Consider the following 23,548-nt stretch of genomic DNA (forward strand, 5'->3'; position numbering starts at 1 on the left):
TTATACTCCAGTGGTTTGTTGCCCTCTCTTACTTTTTCCATTGTCTTCTCCAGTACCTTTTCTCTTGTAGTATATCTTAGGAATTTTACTACAATAGATCTTGGTTTTTGTTGTGGTTGTGGTTTAGAGGCCAATACTCTATGTGCCCTTTCTATTTCCATTTCATGCTGTAGTTCTGGACATCCTAGGGTCTTAGGGATCCACTCTTTTATAAACTCCCTCATATTCTTGCCTTCTTCATCTTCCTTAAGGCCCACTATCTTTATGTTATTTCTTCTGTTATGGTTTTCCATTGTATCTATTTTTTGAGCTAGTAGTTCTTGTGTCTCTTTAGTTTTTTTATTAGATTTCTCCAATTTCTTTTTTAAGTCTTCTACCTCCATTTCTGCTGCTACTGCCCGCTCTTCCATCTTGTCCATTTTTTTTCCCATTTCTGTTAAGGTCATCTCCATTTTATTTATTTTCTCTTCTGTGTTGTTTATTCTTTTTCTTAAATCCTTAAATTCCTGTGTTTTTCCATTCTTTAAATGACTCCATGTATCCTTTAATAAGAGCAAGTATATCCTTTACCTTGCCTATCTTTTCTTCTTCTATTTCACCATACTCTTCCTCTTCCTCTTCTTCTTCCTCTGGGTTGACCATCTGTTGTTTCTTTGTTGCCCTTTCCTCCTCTTCTTTCTTGTTTCTATTGTCTTCTGTGGTCTCTTCTTGCTGCAGGTGTTCTGCAGCTGTCGTTGCCGGCTGTGGAGATCGACTCCCCAGCTGGTCCCCCCTCCCGTCGGTGTGTTTTTTTTCATTCGCATCGCGCATGCGCGAAGTTTCGCGCATGCGCGGTTGCGCACTTTTACTCGGCTCTGCGAGCCATTTTTGTAGTCCATTATTTACCGACCTGAGGGAGCGGGTTTCTCTCTCCGCAGCGGGCCTCTTCGGACAGGTAAGGCCTTCACCTTTTTCCTCCTTTGTCTTCTCTTCCTCTCTTCTTACCGTTGCTTTCGACTTTTCTTTTTTTGTCGCCATCTTCTTTCCACCTTTATACTCACTTTTCTGTAACTTTTATTTCTGTGCCTTTGTGTTTTCTCTTGTTTTTCCCGACTTTTCTGGAGAGGGCTGGAGTTCACCGTCCGGCCACTACTCCATCACGTGACTCCTCACCTATTTGTCATATTCTATGCTACTATATCCCTTATGCCTTCCATACTACCATATCTATTTGTGCATCCACTTTCATGGATCCTTGAACTTGTGTACTAAAGGCTCTCCATTCCTCAATATTTTAATTTGTTTTATAGTCTTTATTACACTTCATAAATTGCATTACCTCACACTTAACATTGTTCTATCCTTCTTACCAATTCATCAATATCATTGTGTACCCTAGGACCATATCCTTGATGACAACATCACCATTCTTACTAAGCATACCTCCTATGTTCTCATCCAAACAGTAACAGACCCAGACGGAACCACGATCCCTGACACTCCTGGTCACAGGCTTCCTATTACATGAACAACTCGATCATCATATCTACTATCACCAAATCAATCTTGGATCCTATTTGCCAACCTCCTTCAGATCCCATGGTCTCAGTGGATGATGATGTCCACTTAACCCTCATTAACTATTGTGTGTGGGGGAGGTTCCTTGCCTATTGCTAGTGGTCACGTGGCCTCTCCGCCTACTAACTCATTTAGAGGCACACCACCTGTCAATACATGGTCTACTTTTTGTTCCACTCAAAGTTACAAAGTTATTGACAAAGTTACAAATTGCAGGTGGAATGCCAGTCACACCTTGCCTTTGGCTGGTTCAAATCACTCAGTGTCCTTATTGGCTAGAGCCCTGTATTTAGCACCAGCACAGAGAACACTAGCTCTCTCTGCCTTGTGGTGCTAGCCTCAGCCACCACTCCATGACTGATCACTGCTACAGATGTCTCTTGGAAGGGTTACGGGTAAGGTGCACACAGTACTGAAGCTGAGCCAGGGTAATGATCTATATCAATACTGACAGTAGAGTCGTCACTCTCAACTGATCAGGGTCTAAGAGCTTGCAAATACCCGTGGGTACCAGATCCTCCTCTCCTTATTCAGGGATCTGGGAGGGTGTGTATAGCCCTTGCTTATAGGGTGCAAATGACTGCATCACCTGTGTAAATTAATAATTGTGTACCATCTAACTTTCTTCCCTGTGTTTCCCATTATAATCTGTTCCCATGCTCCTTTATAAACTGTGCACATACGTTCCCACGCTCCCTTATAAATTGTGCATGTATGCTCCCAAGCTTATAAATTGTGTGCGTATGTTTGCATGCTTCCTGATAAATTCTCTCTTAATTGTTGTGTTAATAAAGTTACTTTTGATTGCAAACCTTTGTGTCCAGACTCATCTCTCTTTGAACCCACTGAACCTGATACTTTCTCAATAAAACACTAACATACTTTGTAATTTCTTCAAAAAAAATCAATCAATTCTGTCAAGCCATAGCAATCCTCACATATATATTTCAAAACAATCAGTCCAAAGCAATTTATTCACCCAAAATTCACTAATATATTCAGTAACTCCTCCTTTGTTCTCCCATTTCACTGCCCCCACTTCCCTGATTCTACCATGTCCTTCTCCTTCACGAATACAGAAGAAATATATTCATTGACTTCCTTGTCTGTGTTCTCTGGGTTCCCAATGGGTCCTATTCTTATTGCTGCAATACATTTAAAACATGGTTTTAATTTTTCTTTACTGTGACTACCAAGAATATGTCATGCCTCTTTTATCCTCTTAATTTCTTCATTAAATATCCTGCCACATTTTCCATACTCCTAAGGGGCCTCCCCATTTTCAATTCTCCATATATATGCCTTGGGTTTCATTCTTCTTTATTTGACATCCACGCTAGGGGGGGTAGAGAAAAAGCAGGGAATTATAGGCCGGTGAGCCTTACATCAATAGTGGGCAAAATGATGGAATCCATTATTAAGGATGTAATAGCGGAGCATATGACTAGCAGAGAAGGGATCGGACGGAGTCAACATGGATTTACAAAAGGCAAATCGTGCTTGACAAATCTATTGGAATTCTTTGAGATGGTGACAGGTAAAATAGATGGGGGAGAGCCAGTGGATGTGGTGTACCTGGACTTCCAAAAGGCCTTCGATAAGGTCCCGCATAAACGAATGGCTTACAAAATCAAGGCTCATGGGATTGGGGGCAAAGTATTGATGTGGACTGAGAACTGGCTGGCAGGTAGAAGACAGAGAGTTGGGATAAATGGCTCGTTTTCTGAGTGGCAGGCGGTGACCAGTGGGGTGCCACAGGGATCTGTACTGGGACCCCAGCTGTTCACAATTTACATTAATGATCTGAATGAGGGGATTGGATGTAATATCTCCAAATTTGCAGATGACACTAAGCTAGGAGGGGTTGTGTGCACGGAAGAGGGGGTCAGGAAGCTCCAGTGTGATTTGGATAAATTGAGGGACTGGGCAGATACATGGCAAATGCACTACAATGTGGATAAATGTGAGGTTATCCACTTTGGTAATACAAACCGGAAGGCAGATTACTATTTGAATGGCAATAGATTAAGAGATGGGGAAGTGCAGAGAGACCTAGGGGTACTTGTACACCAGTCTCTGAAGGCGAGCATGCAGGTACAGCAGGTGATTAAAATGGCAAATGGTATGTTGGCCTTCATATCAAGAGGGTTTGAGTATAGGAACAAGGATACCTTACTGCAGCTGTACAGGACCTTGGTGAGACCACACCTGGAGTATTGTGTGCAGTTTTGGTCACCTTATCTAAGGAAGGATGTTCTTGCAATGGAGGGAGTGCAGAGGCGATTCACCAGGCTGATACCTGGAATGGCAGGAATGACTTATGAGGAAAGATTGTGCAATTTGGGATTGTACTCGCTGGAGTTTAGAAGATTGAGAGGGGATCTCATAGAGACATATAAAATTCTGGCAGGACTGGACAGAATGGATGGAGATGGGATGTTTCCAATGATGGGAAAATCCAGAACCCGGGGCCATGGTTTGAGGATAATAGGCAAACCATTTAGGACCGAGATGAGGAGGAATTTCTTTACCCAGAGGGTGGTGAATCTGTGGAATTCATTGCCACAGAGGGCAGTAGAGGCAGGTTCATTAAATATGTTTAAGAGGGAATTAGATATATTTCTTCAGTATAAGGGTATTAAAGGTTACGGAGAGAAGGCGGGTACGGGTACTGAACTTTAAGATCAGCCATGATCTCGTTGAATGGCGGAGCAGGCTCGAAGGGTCGAATGACCTACTCCTGCTCCTATCTTCTATGTATTTTTTTCCATGGATTGCCATGATTGTTCACCCTTAGAGAACATTGTGGCTTTGAACTCTCAATATTTCACATCTGAAGAACTCTACTTGTTTGCTATAGACTTAGCTGCTTCTCATTTAAATTTGTCAGGTCCTGTCTTATAATATTGAAATTGGCCTTCCCTAGACTCTGGACTTCATCTTCTGATCCATCCATATCCTTGAAATTTTAATCTTACAGGAACTCTGTCCAAAATGCTCTCTCAATATCACTCTCATTTGTCTGGCCAAATTTCTTCAGATCAGGTATAATACTGTCCCTTCTATACTGATTAAAAAAAAAACTTTAATAGAATACACATGAAAAATTCTAGCCTCTTTAAGGCTACCACACTTGAGTAATCCCATACTAAATTGGAGAAGTTGTAATCTGATAACATGTTGTTTTTGAACACCCTTGATGTGTCTAAATCTGCTATTTTATTTCCAATTACCCTGCAAAGTAATCACCCACTTTTTGTTTCTTATCACTATTGACAACCTTTAGAAAAACTTTTTATGACAGCAATGGACTCCTTTATCAATATTGCAAATATTACCTTCACTTTGATATGATCCCCCTACCTTCACTCCTACCCAGAAACACCAAGTTGCTAGTCCTGCACTTCTTCTTCCAACCACGTTTCTGTGTCAGTACCAATATCATATTTCCATGTACTAATCATTGCTCACAGTTCATCTGCCCTGTTTGCTGGGATCTATGTGTTAAAATCAATACAATTTTGGCTGCTTTCTGCCCATGTGCCTCATCATACCGAGATATTCTCTACTTATTAAACGGTTTTCCTTTTACATTTTACTACAAATCCACAGCACCTCCCACAAGTGTATATCTACATTGTTCAATTCCCAGCTTGCAGGTTTCCCACATTCCCCAGAAATAGTCCTGATGATCCAGAAATCTCGATTCCTCCTTCAGTCACCATCCCTTCAGCTTCATACTCATTTAGCACAGCACTGGAAGTAATCCAATATATCTTGCTCTATAAATGGCCATGTAGCTCTCCAAATTCATATTCATTGTTGTACAGCAGAGCACCAGTCTTGTTGGCCCAACAATTCCATGCCATACTTTGTGCCCATCTGCACTTAACACACTTGCCACATTTTGACTCTATCTTTTTATTCCTGTTTCTTTAAATGTACATCTAAATGCCTCTTAAATGTACTTGGAGAACAAAAACCCAGCCTATATCTCAAGCTTTTTAATACTGACAACATCATGATGAATCTGCTATGCACCACTTTAAATTTATTGATGTCCTTCCTATGGCTGAGTAACCCAAACTACAACTGTAATCTGAAGTGTACACCTATCAACAACTTGTACAGCTGGGTTACAAGGTTCCAACTTTTATACTCTGTACCTCATTCAATGCCAAATGCCTTCATCACTTTCCTCTGGAATTGGCACTTTCAAGAAACTATGCACCTACATTTTAAGATCCATTGTCTACAACACTCTCCAGGGTCCACCCATTTAGTGTGCAAGTTTTGCCCTTATTTAACTCACAAAAGTACATCACCTCACACTTGTGAGTTAAATTTCATTTGTCATTCATTGGTCCATCCAGATCCTGTTATAAACTTGGGAATCCTTCCTTGCTATCCAATTTTGGTGACATCCGCAAATTTACTTATCAAGTTAACTACATTGCCATCCAAATTATTAATATAGATGATATAGGGCGGCATGGTTGGAGTAGCTGTTAGCACAACACCTTTACAGTGCCAGCTATTGGGACTGGGTTTGAATCCTGCGCTGTCAGTAAGGATTTGTATATTCTCTCTGGGTCTGCAAGGGTTTTCCCCAGAGGCTCCGGTTTCCTCCCACCATTTGAAACATACTGGGGTTGTAGGTTAATTGGGTGCAAACTGGGCAGCACGGACTTATGGGCCGAAATGACCCATTACTGTGCTGTAAATCCAAATTTAAATTTAAACAACAGTGGACACAGTACCAGTCCTTGCAGACATCCCTGGATACAAGCATCCAGATTGCATGGTTGATCACATAGGGTTTGAAGGCTTCAGGCCAAGTGCTAAAAAAAATGAGATTAATATGGATTGATTCCCACTGGTTGTATGGAAATGGTGAACCAAATGGGCTAGTATCCATGCTGTTTGACAATGAATAGTACAGTAGATCCCTAAGGATTGTAGTAGAACAAAGAGAATTTGTGGTATTGGTACATAGTTCCATGAAGGCGAGATGCAGGTAGACCAGGTATTGAGTACATGAGCAAGAAGGTTATGATGAATTTGTACTGGACGTTGGCATGGTCATCCTTGGAGTATTGTATGCAGTTTTAGTCACTGAGCTACAGGAAAGTTATCATTAAGCTAGAAAGGGTGAAGAAAAGATGCATAAGAATGTTGCTGTGGACAAAGTGGCATGCATTACAAGGAGAAGCTGGGGGTTTTCTCCCTGGAGTGTAGGAGGCTGTGGGTGGACCAATTGAAGGCATAAAAGTCATAATGTTTGGGAAAAAGACACTTTTATCCTTTATTTTCCCTGTGCCCCATAATTTTAAATTTGTAATCAAACAATTCACTTTTGATTAAAGTGCAGATTCCAGATTTTATTCAATGTAATTTGAATACATTTTGATTTGACCATGTAGAAATTACAGCACTTTTTATACATAGTTCCTCTGTTTCAGGGGACCATAATATTTGGGACATGGCTATGGTATTTATATTAAAGTAGTCATGTTGTTTAGTACTTTATTGCATATACCTTGAATGCAATGACTGTCTGAAGTCTGTAATTCAAAGACATCACCAGATGCTGAGTATTTTCTCTGGTGATGCTCTGCCAGGACTCTAATGCAGCCATCTTCAAGTCACAAGGAAAGAAGTATCTTTGTCCAAAACATTATGGAGAGCACTGCACAAGGGAAATGATTATTTCCATTCTACCCCAGAGTAGGGGAATATGAAACTAAAGGACATAAATTTGAAAAGGGTAAAATTTACAATGGACGTGAGAAGCATCTTTTTTTTAAACAGAGATGGTGAGTATATGCAACAATCTGCCAGCGAATCTGGTGGAAGGAGGGACAATTATTACACTCAAAAAATATTTAGGTGGGTACATGGAAAAGAAAGAATTATAGTGAAGTGAGCAAAATTAGGCAAATGAGATAAGCTTGGTCAGCATGGACAAGGGCCAATTTCCACACTGTAGAACTTTGACTATGGCTCATCCTTCCTGTCATGTCCACAAGAACTGTACCAATGTTTTCTACAACTGCAAAATAACATCCCATCTCTTCTACTCAGAGCCTTAGCCAATGAAGGATATCAAATGCCCTATGCATTGCCCTATCCTAAATGAGTCCATAGCTCCAAGGTCCTTGCTACTTATTCAACCTGACCCATCAGAATCCCAAAGTACATTACCTCACAACTTAATTCTATCTGCCATTGATCTGCCCAAGTTTCTAGATGAACAACGTCCTGCTGTGTCCTTAGATAACCTTTAACACTATCTCTACCTATTTTGATTTTGTTTAAAAATTTTCCATTCATACCATCTTCATTCTTATCCACATAATTTATTTGTCATACAAACAGAGATGAGTGCATTCATGAAAATAGGTGCTTTGTTGTCAGTGTGGATTCAGTGGGCTGAAAGGGCTGTTTGCATGTTTTAGGACTCAAAGATTGTAGTAATTTTATTTGAAGTTCTAAATTCATTACTGATTTCTGCAATTGTCCAAACATTTCTGCACCTAATGCTGTGATTAAGATAAACAGCAAAATCTTCCACAAATCATATATTTCTGGAGTTTAGTTCATGAGATATGGCAGATCTTTTGAACACTTCTTTCCTAGGGCTGGGTTTTTAAAGCTATTCTTTCAATAAAACAATTAAGGAATTTAACCATCTCAGTTTTGCGGTCTTTTAGTGAAACATAAAGTAGCTTTCAGACAAAAAAAACCCCTAAAATGCAGAGAAGGAATGTTCCTGAAACTCTTAAACTTTTAAACTTAATTAACAAAAGGACTTGAACTTTCTGTTTGCACTGGATCAAAATGATTTCATTCATGATCAATATGTTTACAAATAACAAAAGCAGCAAATTGGATTGTAATTGAGAGGTGCTGAATGTTCATTGATATAGATGAGTACAGATGCTACAGGCACAATAGAGATGAAGGTATGAGAGGGAAAGTTCAGCTCCTTGGTCTAACCAGGATAGGACTTGCACAGTACATGGCACATGAGCAGAGCTTTGTGCAACAGAGACCTGGCAGTACAGATACATGCTTCCCTACAAGTGGCAACACAGGTAGAGAAAATGATGCAGAAGGCTTGCTTTTATCTGTCAAGGCACTAAGAAAGGGTCAGGACATCATGTTATAACTGTGCTAAACAATACTTGGGAGTATTGTGTACAGTTCTGGTTGTCTATTTATGGGAAAGATAGTCTTATTCTGAAAGGGTGCAAATAAAAATCATCAGGATGTCACCTTGACTAGAAGGAAAGAGGGACAAAGTGAGACTAGATCAGCTGGGACTTTTTCTCCTGGAGCATAAGAGCAAAGTGATGACCTTATAGAGATATAAGTTCACGTGTGTGTGTGTGTGTGTGTGTGTGTGTGTGTGTGTGTGTGTGTGTGTGTGTGTGTGTGTGTGTATTGCAGCAGTTTACTGGAGTTTAAAAATAATATTGAAAACAGAAGGTGAATGTAACATACGTTTCATCCTCTATGTATTTTATCACTGTCTGGGCTTTTCTGTAAAGGACAAGAAGAAATTGTGCTAGGAAAATGCTCCTGAGGGTCAAGCCAGACTTGAGTTGAAATATCTGAAAGAGAAGCATTTCATTCATAATTTTAATGAAACAGTTTTAAAATTTACATCAAAGTATTAGGTAAAGAGTAGAAAAAGGCATTTTAATGAAAGTTTTTTTTTCCCAAAAAAAAGTAGTTATTTTAATGAAATGGGCACCAATAATGGACCAAACTTTGAGGCTGGTGACCAAGAAATAGTGCTCACCAATGAGCTCAAAGAAAGCTGCCCTCAAAAAAATCATAGTCTCTTTGCTTTGGTTTTACCCATTCTAATGTAAACAGCTGTTCAAAGGAATCCATGACATCTAGCAACAATGGAACAGAAAATATAAAAAAACAATTTTTAATAAAAACTTCTACAAGGAGAATATTAAAAAGGATGGAATTTTGAAATACATCAGATTTACTCCACTAAAACATCAAGTTTCATTTCATTCGCAGTCGAGTTGGAGTCAAGTAGGGCAAGTGACTGGTGAGTACCAGTGATTTGAACAGTTTAAAAAGGGAGCAGAGGACAAAGAGTTGAGCCAATTAAGAGTTGATTTGTGGGAGTGAGTAATTTGGCAATTGAGTTAAAAGGAGGGGTAGTGTAGAGGAGCAGCTAGTATGAGTGGTTCAGTGTAGGAGTGGAACTATGACTCAAGAGGCTTTGGTGAGCTGAGGAAGAGCTAGCTTGCTACAAGTGAGGTAAGGCCAAGTGAGGTAGTTTAATCCTTTAATTAAAGTTAGATAATGGAGTCAGTTTGGGCAGTGGGTTGCTCTAGTTGCGGGAAGTGGGATAATGTGCAACTACACCTGCAGAAGGTGCATCCAACTTCAGGTCCTTGCAACTTGAGTTAGGGAACTGGAGCAGGAGTTAGATGAACTGTGGATCTTGAGGAAGGCAGAAGTAGTGGCAGACAGGGGTGTCAGGGAGGCGATCACCCCTATAATTCAGGAGCCAGGTAGCTGGATGACTGTCAGAAGAGGGAAGGGGAAGTTGCAAAGTACCCCTGTGCTGTTCGTATCAACAACAGGTATACCATTTTGGATACTGTTGATGGGGACCAAAAAGTGATAAGTTGAGGTAGTCATGTCTCCAGTGCAGAGGTTGCCACCACCCACCCCCCACCCCAACCCTGGCTCAGAAGGGGAGGAGGAGGGTGATAGTGATTGGGGACTCATTGGTTAGACAAGTGGATAAGAGGTTTAATGGACAAGATTGAGACTCCTAGATGGTATGTTGCCTCCCAGGAGCCAGGGTCAGTGTCATCTCTGAGTACACGGCATTCTAGAAGGGGAAGGCAAGCAGCCAGATGACTTGGTCCACCTGGAGACCAATGACATAAACAGAAGTGGGGATGAGGCCCTGAAGGAAGAATATAGGAAGTTAGGAAAAATTAAAAAGCAGGACCTCAAAGGTGGTAATCTCAGGATTGCTGCCTGTGCCATGTGCTACAGAAGGTAGGAACAGGAAGATGTGGCGGATAAATGTGTGGCAAAAGAGTTGGTGCAGGTGTTCAGATTTGTGGATCATTGGGATCTCTTCTGGGGAAGGTCTGACTTCTAAAAAAAGGATGGGCTGCACCTGAACTGGAGGAGGACCAATATCCTGGTGGCAGGCTTGCTAGATCTGTTGGGGAGGGTTTAAACTAGTTTGGCGGGGGTTGGGGTGGGGGGGGAAGGGGATGGAAATCAGAATGAGAGTGTGGAGATCAGGGTAGAAGGACAACTGTATTTGAAGGGAGAGAGGAATCAGATTGTTAAAATTGGTGAAGGCGAGGGGGTAGTAAAAGTAGATGGTAATCAAAGAAGTGAATGTGGGGGACATTCTCTCAAATGTATATATTTCCAGGTAAGGTGCATGGAAAGTAAGGTGGATGATCTTAGAGCATGGATTGACACATAGAAATATGATATTGTAGCCATCAGTGAAATTTGGTGCAGGTGGGGAATAAATGGCAGGTAAATGATCCAAGATTCTGTTGCTTTAGGTGAGATAGAACAGGGGGAGATAAAAGGTGGAGGAGTCGCATTGCTTGTTAGTGAAAACATTACCGCAGTGCTATGGCAGGATAGATTGGAGGGCTCATCCAGTGAGGCTATTTGGGTGGAAGTGAGGAATGGGAAAGGCATGAAAACACTAATGGGAGTGTATTATAGACCCCCTAATGGACAGAGGGAATTAGATGAGCAAATATGTAAGAAAGCATATGAGAAGTAAACAAAATTGGTGATTGTAGGAGATTTTAAACTTTCCACTCATTGACTGGGATGCCCATTCTGTAAAAGGGCTGGATGGGTTAGAGTTTGTCAAATGTGTTCAGGAAAATGTTCTAAATCAATACATAGAAGAACAGACTAGAGAGGGAAATCAATACATAGAAGAAGTGACTAGAGAGGGGGCTCCTATTGGGGATCTCCTATTAGGGAATGAGATAGGTTAGGTTAGGTGACAGATGTCTGTGTTGGGGAACACTTTGGGTCTAGCAATCATAATACTAATAGTTTTAGATTAATTATGGAGAAGGATAGGCCTTGGTCTAAGGTTGAAATTCTTGGTTGGAACAAGGCTAATTTCGAAGAGATGTGAAAAGATTTAGAAGGTGTGGATTAGGATCATTTATTTTCTGGGAAGAATGCAACAGATAAATGGAGGATATTCAAAGGGGAAATTTTGAGAGTACAGAGTCAGTAGATCCCTTAAAGGAAAGGTTAGAAAATCGAGGGAGCCTTGGTTTTTAAGGGATATTGGGAATTTGGTTCAGAGGAAGAGGGATGAGTGCCGTAGGTATAGGCAGTAGGGAATAAATGAGGTGCTTGAGGAATATAAATAGTGCAAAAATTTCTTAAATTAGTAAGGCTAAGAGGAGATATGAGGCTGCTTTGGCAGGCAAGGTCAAAATAAAACTAAAAGAATAGTGAGGGATAAAATTAGGCCCCTTGAGAATTAAAAGAGATAGGTGAAATTTTAAATAATTTTTTTCTTCAGTATTCACTAAGGAAAGGAATATTAAGACAGGTGAAGTATGGAGAACTAGTAGTGAGGTCATGGAAAATATATAGATTAGTGAGGAGGTGGATAAATCTCTAGAACCTTAAGGAGGTTAGTGTAGAGATGGCAAGGGCTGACAGAAATATTTAAAATGTCATTAGCCACAGGGGAGGTGCCAGAATTGGAGGGTAGCTCATGTTGTTCCACTGTTTAAAAAAAGGTTCTAAAAATAAACTGGGTGATGATAGAGGCCTGTGAGTCTGATGTCAGTAGTAGGTAAATTAATGGAGAGTGTTCTTAGAGATGGAATATACAATGATTTGGATAGACAGGGACTGATTAGGAGTAGTCAACATGGTGTTATGCATGTAGATCATGTTAACATATCAAAATATTTTTGAGGATGTTATGAAGAAGATTGACTAAGGAAAGGTTGTGGATGTTGTCTATATGGGCTTTAGTAAGGCCTTTGACAAGGTTCAGCATAAGAGGTTAGCTAGGAAGGTTCAATGATTAGTTATTAATGTTGAAGCAGTGAAGTGGATTCAACAATGGTTGGATGGGAGATGTCAGAGAGTAGTGGTGGAAAATTGTCAAATTGGAGGCCTGGTGACTAGTGAAATGTCTTAGGGATCAGTACTATGTACATTGTTGTTTGTCATGTATTAATGATCTGGATGATAGGGTGGTAAATTGGATTAGTAATTATGCAGATGATACTAAGACTGGTGGTATTGGGGACAGTGAGGAAGGTTTTCAAAGCTTGCAGTGAGATAAAGGCCAGTTAGAAGAATGGGCAAAAAGATGGCAAATGGAGTTTAAAACTGATAAGTATGAGGTGCCACATTTTAGTTGGATTAATCAGCAAAGGTCATGCACGTTAAATGATAGATAATTGAGGAGTGCAGTAGAACAAAGGGATTTGGGAATTCTGGTACATAATTCCCTGAAAGTGGAGTCCTATGTAGATAGGATGGTGAAGCTTTTGGTATGTTGGCTTTCATAAATCAGAGTCATGAGTACAAGAGTTGGGAGGTCATGTTGAAGTTGGATAAGGCATTGGTTAGGCCAAATTTGGAATATTGTGTGCAGTTTGGGTCACCAAATTATAGGAAGGATATCAACAGAGAGAGTGCAGAGAATGTTGCCTGGGTTTCAGGGTTTTTGTTGCAGGGAAAGGTAAAACAGGTTAGGACTTTATTCCTTGGAGTGTAGAAGATTGAAGGGTGATTTGATAGAGGTATTTAAAATTATGAAGGGGACAGATAGAGTAAATGTGGTTTGGCTTTTTCCATTAAGATTGGGGGAGATTCAAACAAGAGGACATGGATTGAGATTGAAAGGCTCGATTTTAATATTTAAGGAAAAGTTAGATAGGTATATGGGTGAGAACTATGGAAGGTTATGGGCTGGGTTCAGGTCAATGGGTCTAGGTGGGAGAAGGTGTTCAGCATGGACAAGAAGGGCCAAATTGGCCTGTTTGTGTGTTGTCATTGTTATATAGTTTATATGGTAAGTGCAAATAGTCTTGCTACAAATTCTAGGCCATTATTAAATCTCTAAGCAAATCATCTGCAATCACATATCAGTTACTTCTGTCACAACTGGCATCATACTAGAAATGCATCTTACCTGATCTAAAAATGACTTCACTAATGTGTCTTGATTCATCACATCCTGGAAAATATTCCTAAGAATTTAGTGAGAAGCAATTTAGAAAATGTAAAGCTGAATAACGGAAACTGAGCTTATAATCAAAGAGAAATTACATATTGAACTTTTCATTCCAAGAATCTGGTCAGATGGAACAACATTCGTGATGGTTGCAGTATTGCACAAATAAATCTGTTTAAGAAACTCCAAACTTTAATAATATATATTCGACTGAGAAAGCTAAAATTCATTAACAATCAAATCAAGACAATGTGATTCTCCATTGACCAAAGAAGTGACCAGTATGCATGCATTTAATAGATTATTGGGGAAGCAATACAACTGATCTAGGATCAGTGAAATATGAATATTATTTATAATCCACTATTCCTGTATTTGGAAGACTATACAGAAGTTATGCTACTTTTACTAATCTTAAGTAGCCAGCTAAAGACCTGGGAGGAGACTTCTTCTCAACCATTTAAAGGATTTCTGTTACACTTTGAAAATCAGATCAGAGGTCCTTCAACCCACCAAGTCTGCACTGAACATCAGGTACTTGCCTTGTGCTAATCATATACTAATCCCATTTTATGCTCCCCATATTCCTGTAAACTCAATCCCAATGTGTAATTTAGTGATAGAATCTAGAATTTACAGTAGTCAATTAAACTTATCAATCTTTTTCTTTGGTATGTGTGAGGAAATCAGTAACATACCTGGTCACAGATAGAACATGCAAATCCTGCACAGAACCCCAGGCATTGGAGCTATGCAACTACAGTAAAACCCCTGGCTTTCAGAATTCAAGCAACCAGCAACAAAAGGGAAAATAATAAATAAATAAATAAATAAGAAGATAGATAAATGTTGAATTTTTTTCAATGAGTAAAAAATACTCATTTAAAATTGTAAAAGTAAATGTTCTCTGAAGTAACACAAACTTTTGGTGAAGATGGGAGCAAAATTCATCCAGCAGAGTGTCTTGGTCATGCTTTGCTCATAGCAGTTGTTTGAATAAAGTTGTGTGAAACAGCAATGATATCGCCCTGGATGAAGAAAACTGGTTGATGTCGCTCACCGATGGGGTGACTCTCTGCAAGTGTGTCCTATACTACCATCTTTGATTTATATCAACCTTCCAAGTGTATATAAATAGAATCCCAAATTTTTTTCCAGTAACTTCCAATCCACTGACATTAGACTCACTTAAACAATTTTGCCCTGAAATTTTGGCTGTATTTCTCTTCATGGATGCTGCTTTAATGGCTGAGTTCCCCCTGTAGTTTTTTTTTTTCCTGCACCTAGACTCTTACATTTACTTAGTCCTTTCTGAATAAAGGTACCACATTTGCTGTCCTTCAATCATTTGGCATTTCAGCAAAGATTTTTTAAAAATCAGGACCCCCAGCAATCAATTCATGGATTGGGATGTGCCTCAAAAGGTTTTGGGGATTTACCATCCTTTATCATAAGCCTGGTAAGACATCTAATACCCCCTTTATCATTGATATAATGTTCTAGAATTTCATTGGCCTCCTTTTAAAAGACAATGTTTTTCTTCTCAAATAATTGAAAAATTAATTGCTCTCATTAACACTGGCTTCTATTCCAATGTTTAGCCATCTTAGATCAAATATAAACAGTAACATACAGTTTAAAAAAATACATACAGATTAGGGGTAAAACTTTCATCCATATGAATTATGGTGTCTGGAATTACAACTTCTTCTGATGCACTCTTCTGAAGTGTAACAAGTTCCATGTTCATATAATTTTGCTGATTATAGATATGTTCGTGGCAAGGTGCCATCTGCTTCACTGTGTTAACATCAACATCAATATGTGTGGTTGGATATGGAGCATACATAATTTGACGATAAGGCAGCACAAAGCTACCAGTCGCATCCTGAAAAGTGGAGGAAAAAAAATCACATCTGTGGTAATTAGAAGGGTTAACATCCAGTGTTTTCATTCTCCAGTGATTGAAAATAGATTGTATATACTTAATTTTAACAATTCTTCTTCATTTTACCTTATTGTCAATTCTTTGATTCAATTGAAAAATATCTTGAAAATTATAATAGATTCAAAAGTTTGCCACTCCTATTAATTATTCTTACTGAATATTTGAACAACCATCTTATTTTTAATATATGGAGTAAGAATATTATTTGTAAGAATATTGTATGAAATGTCTTCCAACCAGATTCAAATTTATCAAAATTGTAAGGCTCCGTGCACCAGATTTGTGATTTTTACCCTCAAATAATGCTGTTAAATATTCTTTGCAATGATTCCCATTATTCCTTAAGTATTAATACTTCAATGAGTTAGAACAAGAGGCACCCAGAGAAATGTCAATATTTCTCACTGTCTTTTCAACAAATGGTATACACAGAAGTGCCCATCCTGTTCCATCTTTCATTATGCACAATTTCCAGTATTTCATAAAGTTCTGAGCAATCTTGACTATTGAAACCATTTATTTTATTTGATTGATAGTAACAAGTTTCTCACCAGAGGAGATGGAGCAAGAACACTAAAAAGGTTAGTCTCATTGCTGTGCTAATGAGTTAATTAACAGTTGCCAAAAACAAGAAGGTAAGTTTAAGTGGAGCAGCAATTTTGCAGTGTAAGAGTGTGATATTGAGGCTTGGCTTGAGGGACTTCAGCAAGCAGAGGCTGTAGGGCTACAGCGGGTAAGACAAGGATGTGGCTTTCTTCTCGGTGGCTTTCTTCTCGGTGGCTTTCTTCTCGGTGGCTTTCTTCTCGGTGGCTTTCTTCTCGGTGGCTTTCTTCTCGGTGGCTTTCTTCTCGGTGGCTTTCTTCTCGGTGGCTTTCTTCTCGGTGGCTTTCTTCTCGGTGGCTTTCTTCTCGGTGGCTTTCTTCTCGGTGGCTTTCTTCTCGGTGGCTTTCTTCTCGGTGGCTTTCTTCTCGGTGGCTTTCTTCTCGGTGGCTTTCTTCTCGGTGGCTTTCTTCTCGGTGGCTTTCTTCTCGGTGGCTTTCTTCTCGGTGGCTTTCTTCTCGGTGGCTTTCTTCTCGGTGGCTTTCTTCTCGGTGGCTTTCTTCTCGGTGGCTTTCTTCTCGGTGGCTTTCTTCTCGGTGGCTTTCTTCTCGGTGGCTTTCTTCTCGGTGGCTTTCTTCTCGGTGGCTTTCTTCTCGGTGGCTTTCTTCTCGGTGGCTTTCTTCTCGGTGGCTTTCTTCTCGGTGGCTTTCTTCTCGGTGGCTTTCTTCTCGGTGGCTTTCTTCTCGGTGGCTTTCTTCTCGGTGGCTTTCTTCTCGGTGGCTTTCTTCTCGGTGGCTTTCTTCTCGGTGGCTTTCTTCTCGGTGGCTTTCTTCTCGGTGGCTTTCTTCTCGGTGGCTTTCTTCTCGGTGGCTTTCTTCTCGGTGGCTTTCTTCTCGGTGGCTTTCTTCTCGGTGGCTTTCTTCTCGGTGGCTTTCTTCTCGGTGGCTTTCTTCTCGGTGGCTTTCTTCTCGGTGGCTTTCTTCTCGGTGGCTTTCTTCTCGGTGGCTTTCTTCTCGGTGGCTTTCTTCTCGGTGGCTTTCTTCTCGGTGGCTTTCTTCTCGGTGGCTTTCTTCTCGGTGGCTTTCTTCTCGGTGGCTTTCTTCTCGGTGGCTTTCTTCTCGGTGGCTTTCTTCTCGGTGGCTTTCTTCTCGGTGGCTTTCTTCTCGGTGGCTTTCTTCTCGGTGGCTTTCTTCTCGGTGGCTTTCTTCTCGGTGGCTTTCTTCTCGGTGGCTTTCTTCTCGGTGGCTTTCTTCTCGGTGGCTTTCTTCTCGGTGGCTTTCTTCTCGGTGGCTTTCTTCTCGGTGGCTTTCTTCTCGGTGGCTTTCTTCTCGGTGGCTTTCTTCTCGGTGGCTTTCTTCTCGGTGGCTTTCTTCTCGGTGGCTTTCTTCTCGGTGGCTTTCTTCTCGGTGGCTTTCTTCTCGGTGGCTTTCTTCTCGGTGGCTTTCTTCTCGGTGGCTTTCTTCTCGGTGGCTTTCTTCTCGGTGGCTTTCTTCTCGGTGGCTTTCTTCTCGGTGGCTTTCTTCTCGGTGGCTTTCTTCTCGGTGGCTTTCTTCTCGGTGGCTTTCTTCTCGGTGGCTTTCTTCTCGGTGGCTTTCTTCTCGGTGGCTTTCTTCTCGGTGGCTTTCTTCTCGGTGGCTTTCTTCTCGGTGGCTTTCTTCTCGGTGGCTTTCTTCTCGGTGGCTTTCTTCTCGGTGGCTTTCTTCTCGGTGGCTTTCTTCTCGGTGATTAATGTAGAGATGCCAGTTAGGGTTAACCAGTGCTCCACCTGAAGACTATTACTGTCTGGCCAACTCAAGGAGCTGGAGTTATAGCTGGATGTATAGCAGATATAGAGGATATCATAGTTAAGAGGTGATATTGCTGAAGGGACAGACAGGGAGCAGCTTGGTGACCACCAAAAAGGTAGAGGTTGTAACCTAAGAGTGCAGGGACCCCCTGTGGTCATCTCACAGTACAGAGTATACTGTTTGGATATTGTTGAAGGCGAATAACCTATCAGGAAAAAAGTCACACCAGCCATGTCTCTGGTACCAATTCTGGCTCTGATGCTCATAACAGTAAGGGGAAAAAGGAGAATGATAATTATAAGAATTGAATAAAGTTTTAAAGTGAATATCATCACTGACCATCTAAATTCGGCAAACCTGGAGATTGACAGGAGATTCTGTAAACAAGAATGAGACTCCCAGATGGTTCCAGGGTCAGGCACATCTTTAACAGAGTCCACAGCATTCTTAAAGGGGTAGTCAGGCAACCAAAGGTTATAGTGCACATTGGTACCAATGATGCAAAAAGCAAAAGGATGAGGTTCTGGAAAACCAATAAAGGGAATTAGGATGCGTTGAATAATGGGATCACCAAGGTGATAATCTATGGTTTATTACCAGTGCCACATGCCAGAGAGATGGAATGAGATGACAAGGTAGATGAACGTGGCTGAGCAATTGGGGCATAGAGGAGGGTTTCAGCTTTATAAACAATTAGGATTTCTTCTGGAGCAGAGGTGATCTGAACAAGGGAGCAGGTCACAACTGAACTGGAGAGAGAACCAATATTTGACAGGGAGATTTGCTAGATTCACTCAAGAGACTTTGAACTCCATCCAAGTTGGAGAGAGGGGCTGGAAAGGTTAAGGATAGCGAGGCAGGCAAAGAAAACGCATTGAAGCAGAATGGAATGATGGAGGTCAAGTGTCAAGGTAAGATAGGTAAATTTTGTGTTTATTTTAAAGCAAGAAGCTGGAGGGGTGGAAAAGATGTGCGTGGGGAATGGACAGGCATAGAATGATAGGATACTGTAATCATAATTGAGATATGGTTGAGGACTAGGACTAGCAGCTCAAGGTTTTGAGGCTTAAGATGAGAAGAGAGGTGGGGAGTTGGGGGAGTAAAAGCTTGGAATATTAATATCATCACAGTAGACTTTAGTGAGGTTAGTAAGACAGCGTGCATGGAAATCAGGAACCGAAAAGGTGTAGTCATTTTGAGTGTATATTCTCAGCCATCAAACAGTGATCAGGAGTGAGAGGATTAAATATTTAGAGATGGGTGATCTGAAAGAATAGTTTCTCTTAGGAATTGGAATGGGCATCCATGTCTCAAGCCAGAGGAGTGGGGAGGATCCAAAGTACATATTTTGTGAATGTACGCACCATGAAGCAAGATATGTAGGAGTTGGATGAGAGGGTGAAGAGGTGCTGGCAGTCTTGAATTGTTTCAAAGTGGATAAATCTCCAGGTGCATCGCAGAACATCATGAGAAGGCAGAGAGGAAATTGAAGACAATCAATGCTGAGGATAGAAGTTCTGAAGATGGCAAATAAGGTGCCATTATTTATAAAACGCTGAAGGGTAATCAAGGTAACAATGGACCTTTTTAGTCTGACGTTGGTGGAAGGGAAACTGCGAGAGAGGATTCTGAGTGATAGAATCTATCAATATTTGGATGGCCAGGGGAAAATTGAGGAGAGCCAGCATGGAAATGTGTGTGGAAAATCATGTCTCATGAACTAATAGAAGTTTTTGAAGAGAAAACAAAGTGCTGTATTTGGGTAAATCAAACTAGGGCAGGATGTTCCCCCTTAATGACAGTACCCTAAAGACTGTTATGGGATAGAGGAACCAAGGGGTGCAGGTACATAACTATTTAAAGTTGGCAACACATATAGACAAGGTAGTGAAGAGAGCATTTTAGATGCTTGCCTTCATCTGCCCAGACAATGAATACAAATTTTGGGATGTCATGTTGAAGTTATTCAAGATGTTGGTGAGGCCACACTTGGAATATTGTGCAGATTTGATAACATAGCTGTAGGAAAGAAATTATAAGGTTGAAAAGAACATGGAAGAAGTTTGAAGTTGTGCCAGGAAAATCTAGGCTGTCTGATTCTTAGAGTATAAGTGGGGTGGGATTTATGAGAGTTGCAGGGGACAGTTCTTCACTCAGAGGGTGTTGGGTATATTTGAAGAGATCTGCCAGTTCATGTGATGGAGGCAGGTACGCTGGCTTCCTTTAAACATTTGGACAATTATATATACAGGAGGGACTTCAAGGTGTATGGGTCAAATACAGACAAGTGGAATTAAAGCAGGAAGGCATGTTGTTCAGAATAGGTAGGCTGGACCCGGAGTTGTACAATGAGTAAATGAACAGATGGTCCTCCATTCTGGAGACGTGACCCATCCAGCGCAGCTGGATCTTCAGCAGCGTGGACTCGATGCTGTCGACCTCTGCCATCTCGAGTACCTCGACGTTAGGGGTGTGAGCGCTCCAATGGATGTTGAGGATGGAGCGGAGACAACGCTGGTGGAAGCGTTCTAGGAGCCGTAGGTGGTGCCGGTAGAGGACCCATGATTCGGAGCCGAACAGGAGTGTGGGTATGACAACGGCTCTGTATACGCTTATCTTTGTGAGGTATTTCAGTTGGTTGTTAGATCGTATTATATGGCGAGCTCTCCACTGGCCACCGTGACAGAGGTGCACCAAAGAAAAGGTACAAGGACTGCCTAAAGAAATCTCTTGGTGCCTGCCACATTGACCACCGCCAGTGGGCTGATAACGCCTCAAACCGTGCATCTTGGCGCCTCACAGTTTGGCGGGCAGCAGCCTCCTTTGAAGAAGACCGCAGAGCCCACCTCACTGACAAAAGGCAAAGGAGGAAAAACTCAACACCCAACCCCAACCAACCAATTTTCCCTTGCAACCGCTGCAATCGTGTCTGCCTGTCCCGCATCGGACTGGTCAGCCACAAACGAGCCTGCAGCTGACGTGGACTTTTTTACCCCCTCCATAAATCTTCGTCCGCGAAGCCAAGCCAAAGAAGAAATGAACAGATGACTAAATTTCAACTATTATTGTTCTATTCTGAGAAGCATTACTTGTCACTCTTTAGAATACAATCCATCTCACTCAATACAAACACAATACAAAAGCTTGTCAAGGAAGTTGAATTATTTTGCAGAAATATTTTTACTACTTCAATCTCCATCTCAATATGCTCTTTACAACAGAAATTATCTCGTACTATACTTCAAATCAATGAATGGGGCAAAAGAAAATGCCTATAAACATTTTTAAAATTCAGATTATTTAAAGTTTAATTTTGCTTAGAACAGAGAATCTATCACAATCCACAAGATGCTCAAAGAAATCAGCAGGTCAGACAGCGTCCATGGAAGTCAACCGTCAATGTTTCAAGCTGAAACCCTTTGTTTCCGCCTGAAAAGAATGATGAGTTCTTCCAGCATTTGGGTGGATCAAATTTTACAGCATCTGCAGTCTCTCTTGTTTACCTCAGAATATCAGCCCCTACATTTTTGTCCCCATGTTATCCATGCATTGGTTTTGGTATGAAGGAAAAAAGTTAAACAGTGTATTTTCATCAGTAATTGTAAGTCTTAAAAGTCAAAATATGTAAACACATTAAGGCTTCAGTAATACCAAGTCGAGCTCTTGAAGCTAGAATGCAATGGGCAAATCAACCAATATGCAAAACAGGCCCTCTTGTTCAAAGTTCTGATTTATTGTCAGAGTATGGCATCATAGCTGTACTCTGACAATAACTGAACTTTGAATGAGGAAGCCTGTTGTGCAAAATGGTTGATTATTAGGTCAGAGTATATACATAAACAATAAAAAAAAAGGAGTATGGGAAAGCAAATAAGAAAATAAAATCAATAAAAATGAGGAAAAGAAGTACATTTTCTATGAATACAATTGTACCTTTAAAAGGCCCTGGACAAAAAGTCCTGAATTATATTTGAAAGAACCACTGGCATTAGCAAGTCGAGAGCACTTCCGTTCTGTTGGCATCAAGAAAAGGCACAGTGTACGAACCATCTGTCAATATATAGAAATATTTATAAGTGCACATTAACATACAAACAAATGAATTAGAAGGAGTAGGTTGCTTACTCCAGCCTGTTCTGCCATTTAGAATTTTTCAGCACAGAAACCAGACCTTTGACCCAATTTGCAGACCAAATTAATCCCACTTGCCTGCATTCAGCTCATCTCTCTAAACCTTTCCTATCCATGTACCTAGCAAAATGTCTTTTCAGAGTTGTATTGTCCCTGCCTTTACAACTTCCTCTGGCAGCTCATTTCTTGTATTTACCATCCACCATGTTATGAATGTGCCCCTTGGGTCCCTTCTCCAGTTAAATCAATGGCCTCTAGTTTTAGATTCTCCTACCCTGGGAAAAGCAGACTATTTACCTTCTCTTTGTCCCTCATGATTTTGTTAACCTCTACTTGATTCCACTCTAAGCCTCCTACATTCCAAAGAGAAAAATTCAAGCCTACTACAGCCAGTCACATTCTCTTAAAAGTGTACCCTTAGCCAGGTATGGCATGGTTAGTGTAATGGTTAGCACAACGCTGTTAAAGTGCCAACAATCAGGATCGAGGTTTGAATCCCATTCTGTCTAAGAAGTTTGTACATTTTCCCTGTATATGCCTGGGCTTTCCTGGAGGGCTCCAGTTTCCACCCACCATTCAAAACGTACTGGGGGAGGGTTTTCTTTAGGTTAATTGGTTGTAATTGGGTGACACTGTCTCATGGATCAAAGGGCCTGTTACCATGCTGTTTGTCTAAATGTCTTTCCAACGTCATGGTATTTTTGCTGTAGCTGCTAGACCAAAACTGTACACAGTCCTGTAGTTGTAGCATAACATCAGAAAATGGCAGCATAGACTTGTCTGCAGCGGCTATTCCTGATCATGGATGTTGCAAGAACTTGATGTTTGGAACCATGAACAACTTTTAATCTGTTGAGATGGACACTGGACTGCAAGGAGTCGTGTTGCCTGTGAAACATGCTGAATGGTAGCGGATCAGAGCGGCTACTACAGAGTTGTGGAACTCACCCAACAGAGGTATGGAGCTTCAGACATGGCCGTGTGGAAAAAGCCAAGCCGCCACATTGTTAGAGGCCAGCGTCTCAGAGTGTTATTGGAGGTGACTATGGTCGGATTGAGTGGAAAGGACTAGCAGCAGAGCTGTGCCGGGCTTGGAGGTCAGGAGAGATGAGCCTAGGTCTCGTGGATGAATGGAGGAACTTGATGTTGTTATGTCTGGGCCTCGAGAGAAGGCACTGGAGGGCCTGGGTCATGTGAATCTATGACTGGGCAGTAGTTGGGTTCCCCACCTCTGTGAAGGGGGTCAGTAACCCAACCTGTTGAAGGCTGGATAAATAGAGCCCATAGCGGCCGCTCAGGCTCGGGTAATGTTCTTCTTCACTCGAAAATGTTGGA

At 41.1% G+C, this 23,548-nt stretch overlaps 2 protein-coding genes across 6 annotated transcripts in view; one reads left to right on the forward strand and one right to left on the reverse strand.

The window, feature by feature from the left end:
- The window catches only part of c9orf72 (C9orf72-SMCR8 complex subunit), a 49,436-nt gene that overhangs the window by 5,927 nt on the left and 19,961 nt on the right, over window positions 1–23,548 (reverse strand). For all 4 annotated transcript variants that reach the window (XM_069924531.1, XM_069924534.1, XM_069924554.1 and 1 more), the window contains exons 6-9: window positions 22,016–22,132; window positions 15,460–15,695; window positions 13,766–13,823; window positions 9,064–9,173 (exon numbers count right to left, since the gene is read on the reverse strand). In XM_069924531.1, the coding sequence (XP_069780632.1) occupies window positions 9,064–9,173; window positions 13,766–13,823; window positions 15,460–15,695; window positions 22,016–22,132 (521 nt within the window). The remainder of the gene's footprint in view (window positions 1–9,063; window positions 9,174–13,765; window positions 13,824–15,459; window positions 15,696–22,015; window positions 22,133–23,548) is intronic.
- Window positions 1–23,548, forward strand: part of LOC138757368 (MOB kinase activator 3B) — a 108,105-nt gene that overhangs the window by 4,137 nt on the left and 80,420 nt on the right. The window lies entirely within an intron of this gene.

This window comes from Narcine bancroftii, chromosome 1, assembly GCF_036971445.1.
Source record: "Narcine bancroftii isolate sNarBan1 chromosome 1, sNarBan1.hap1, whole genome shotgun sequence".
Classification (NCBI taxonomy): Eukaryota; Metazoa; Chordata; class Chondrichthyes; order Torpediniformes; family Narcinidae; genus Narcine; species Narcine bancroftii.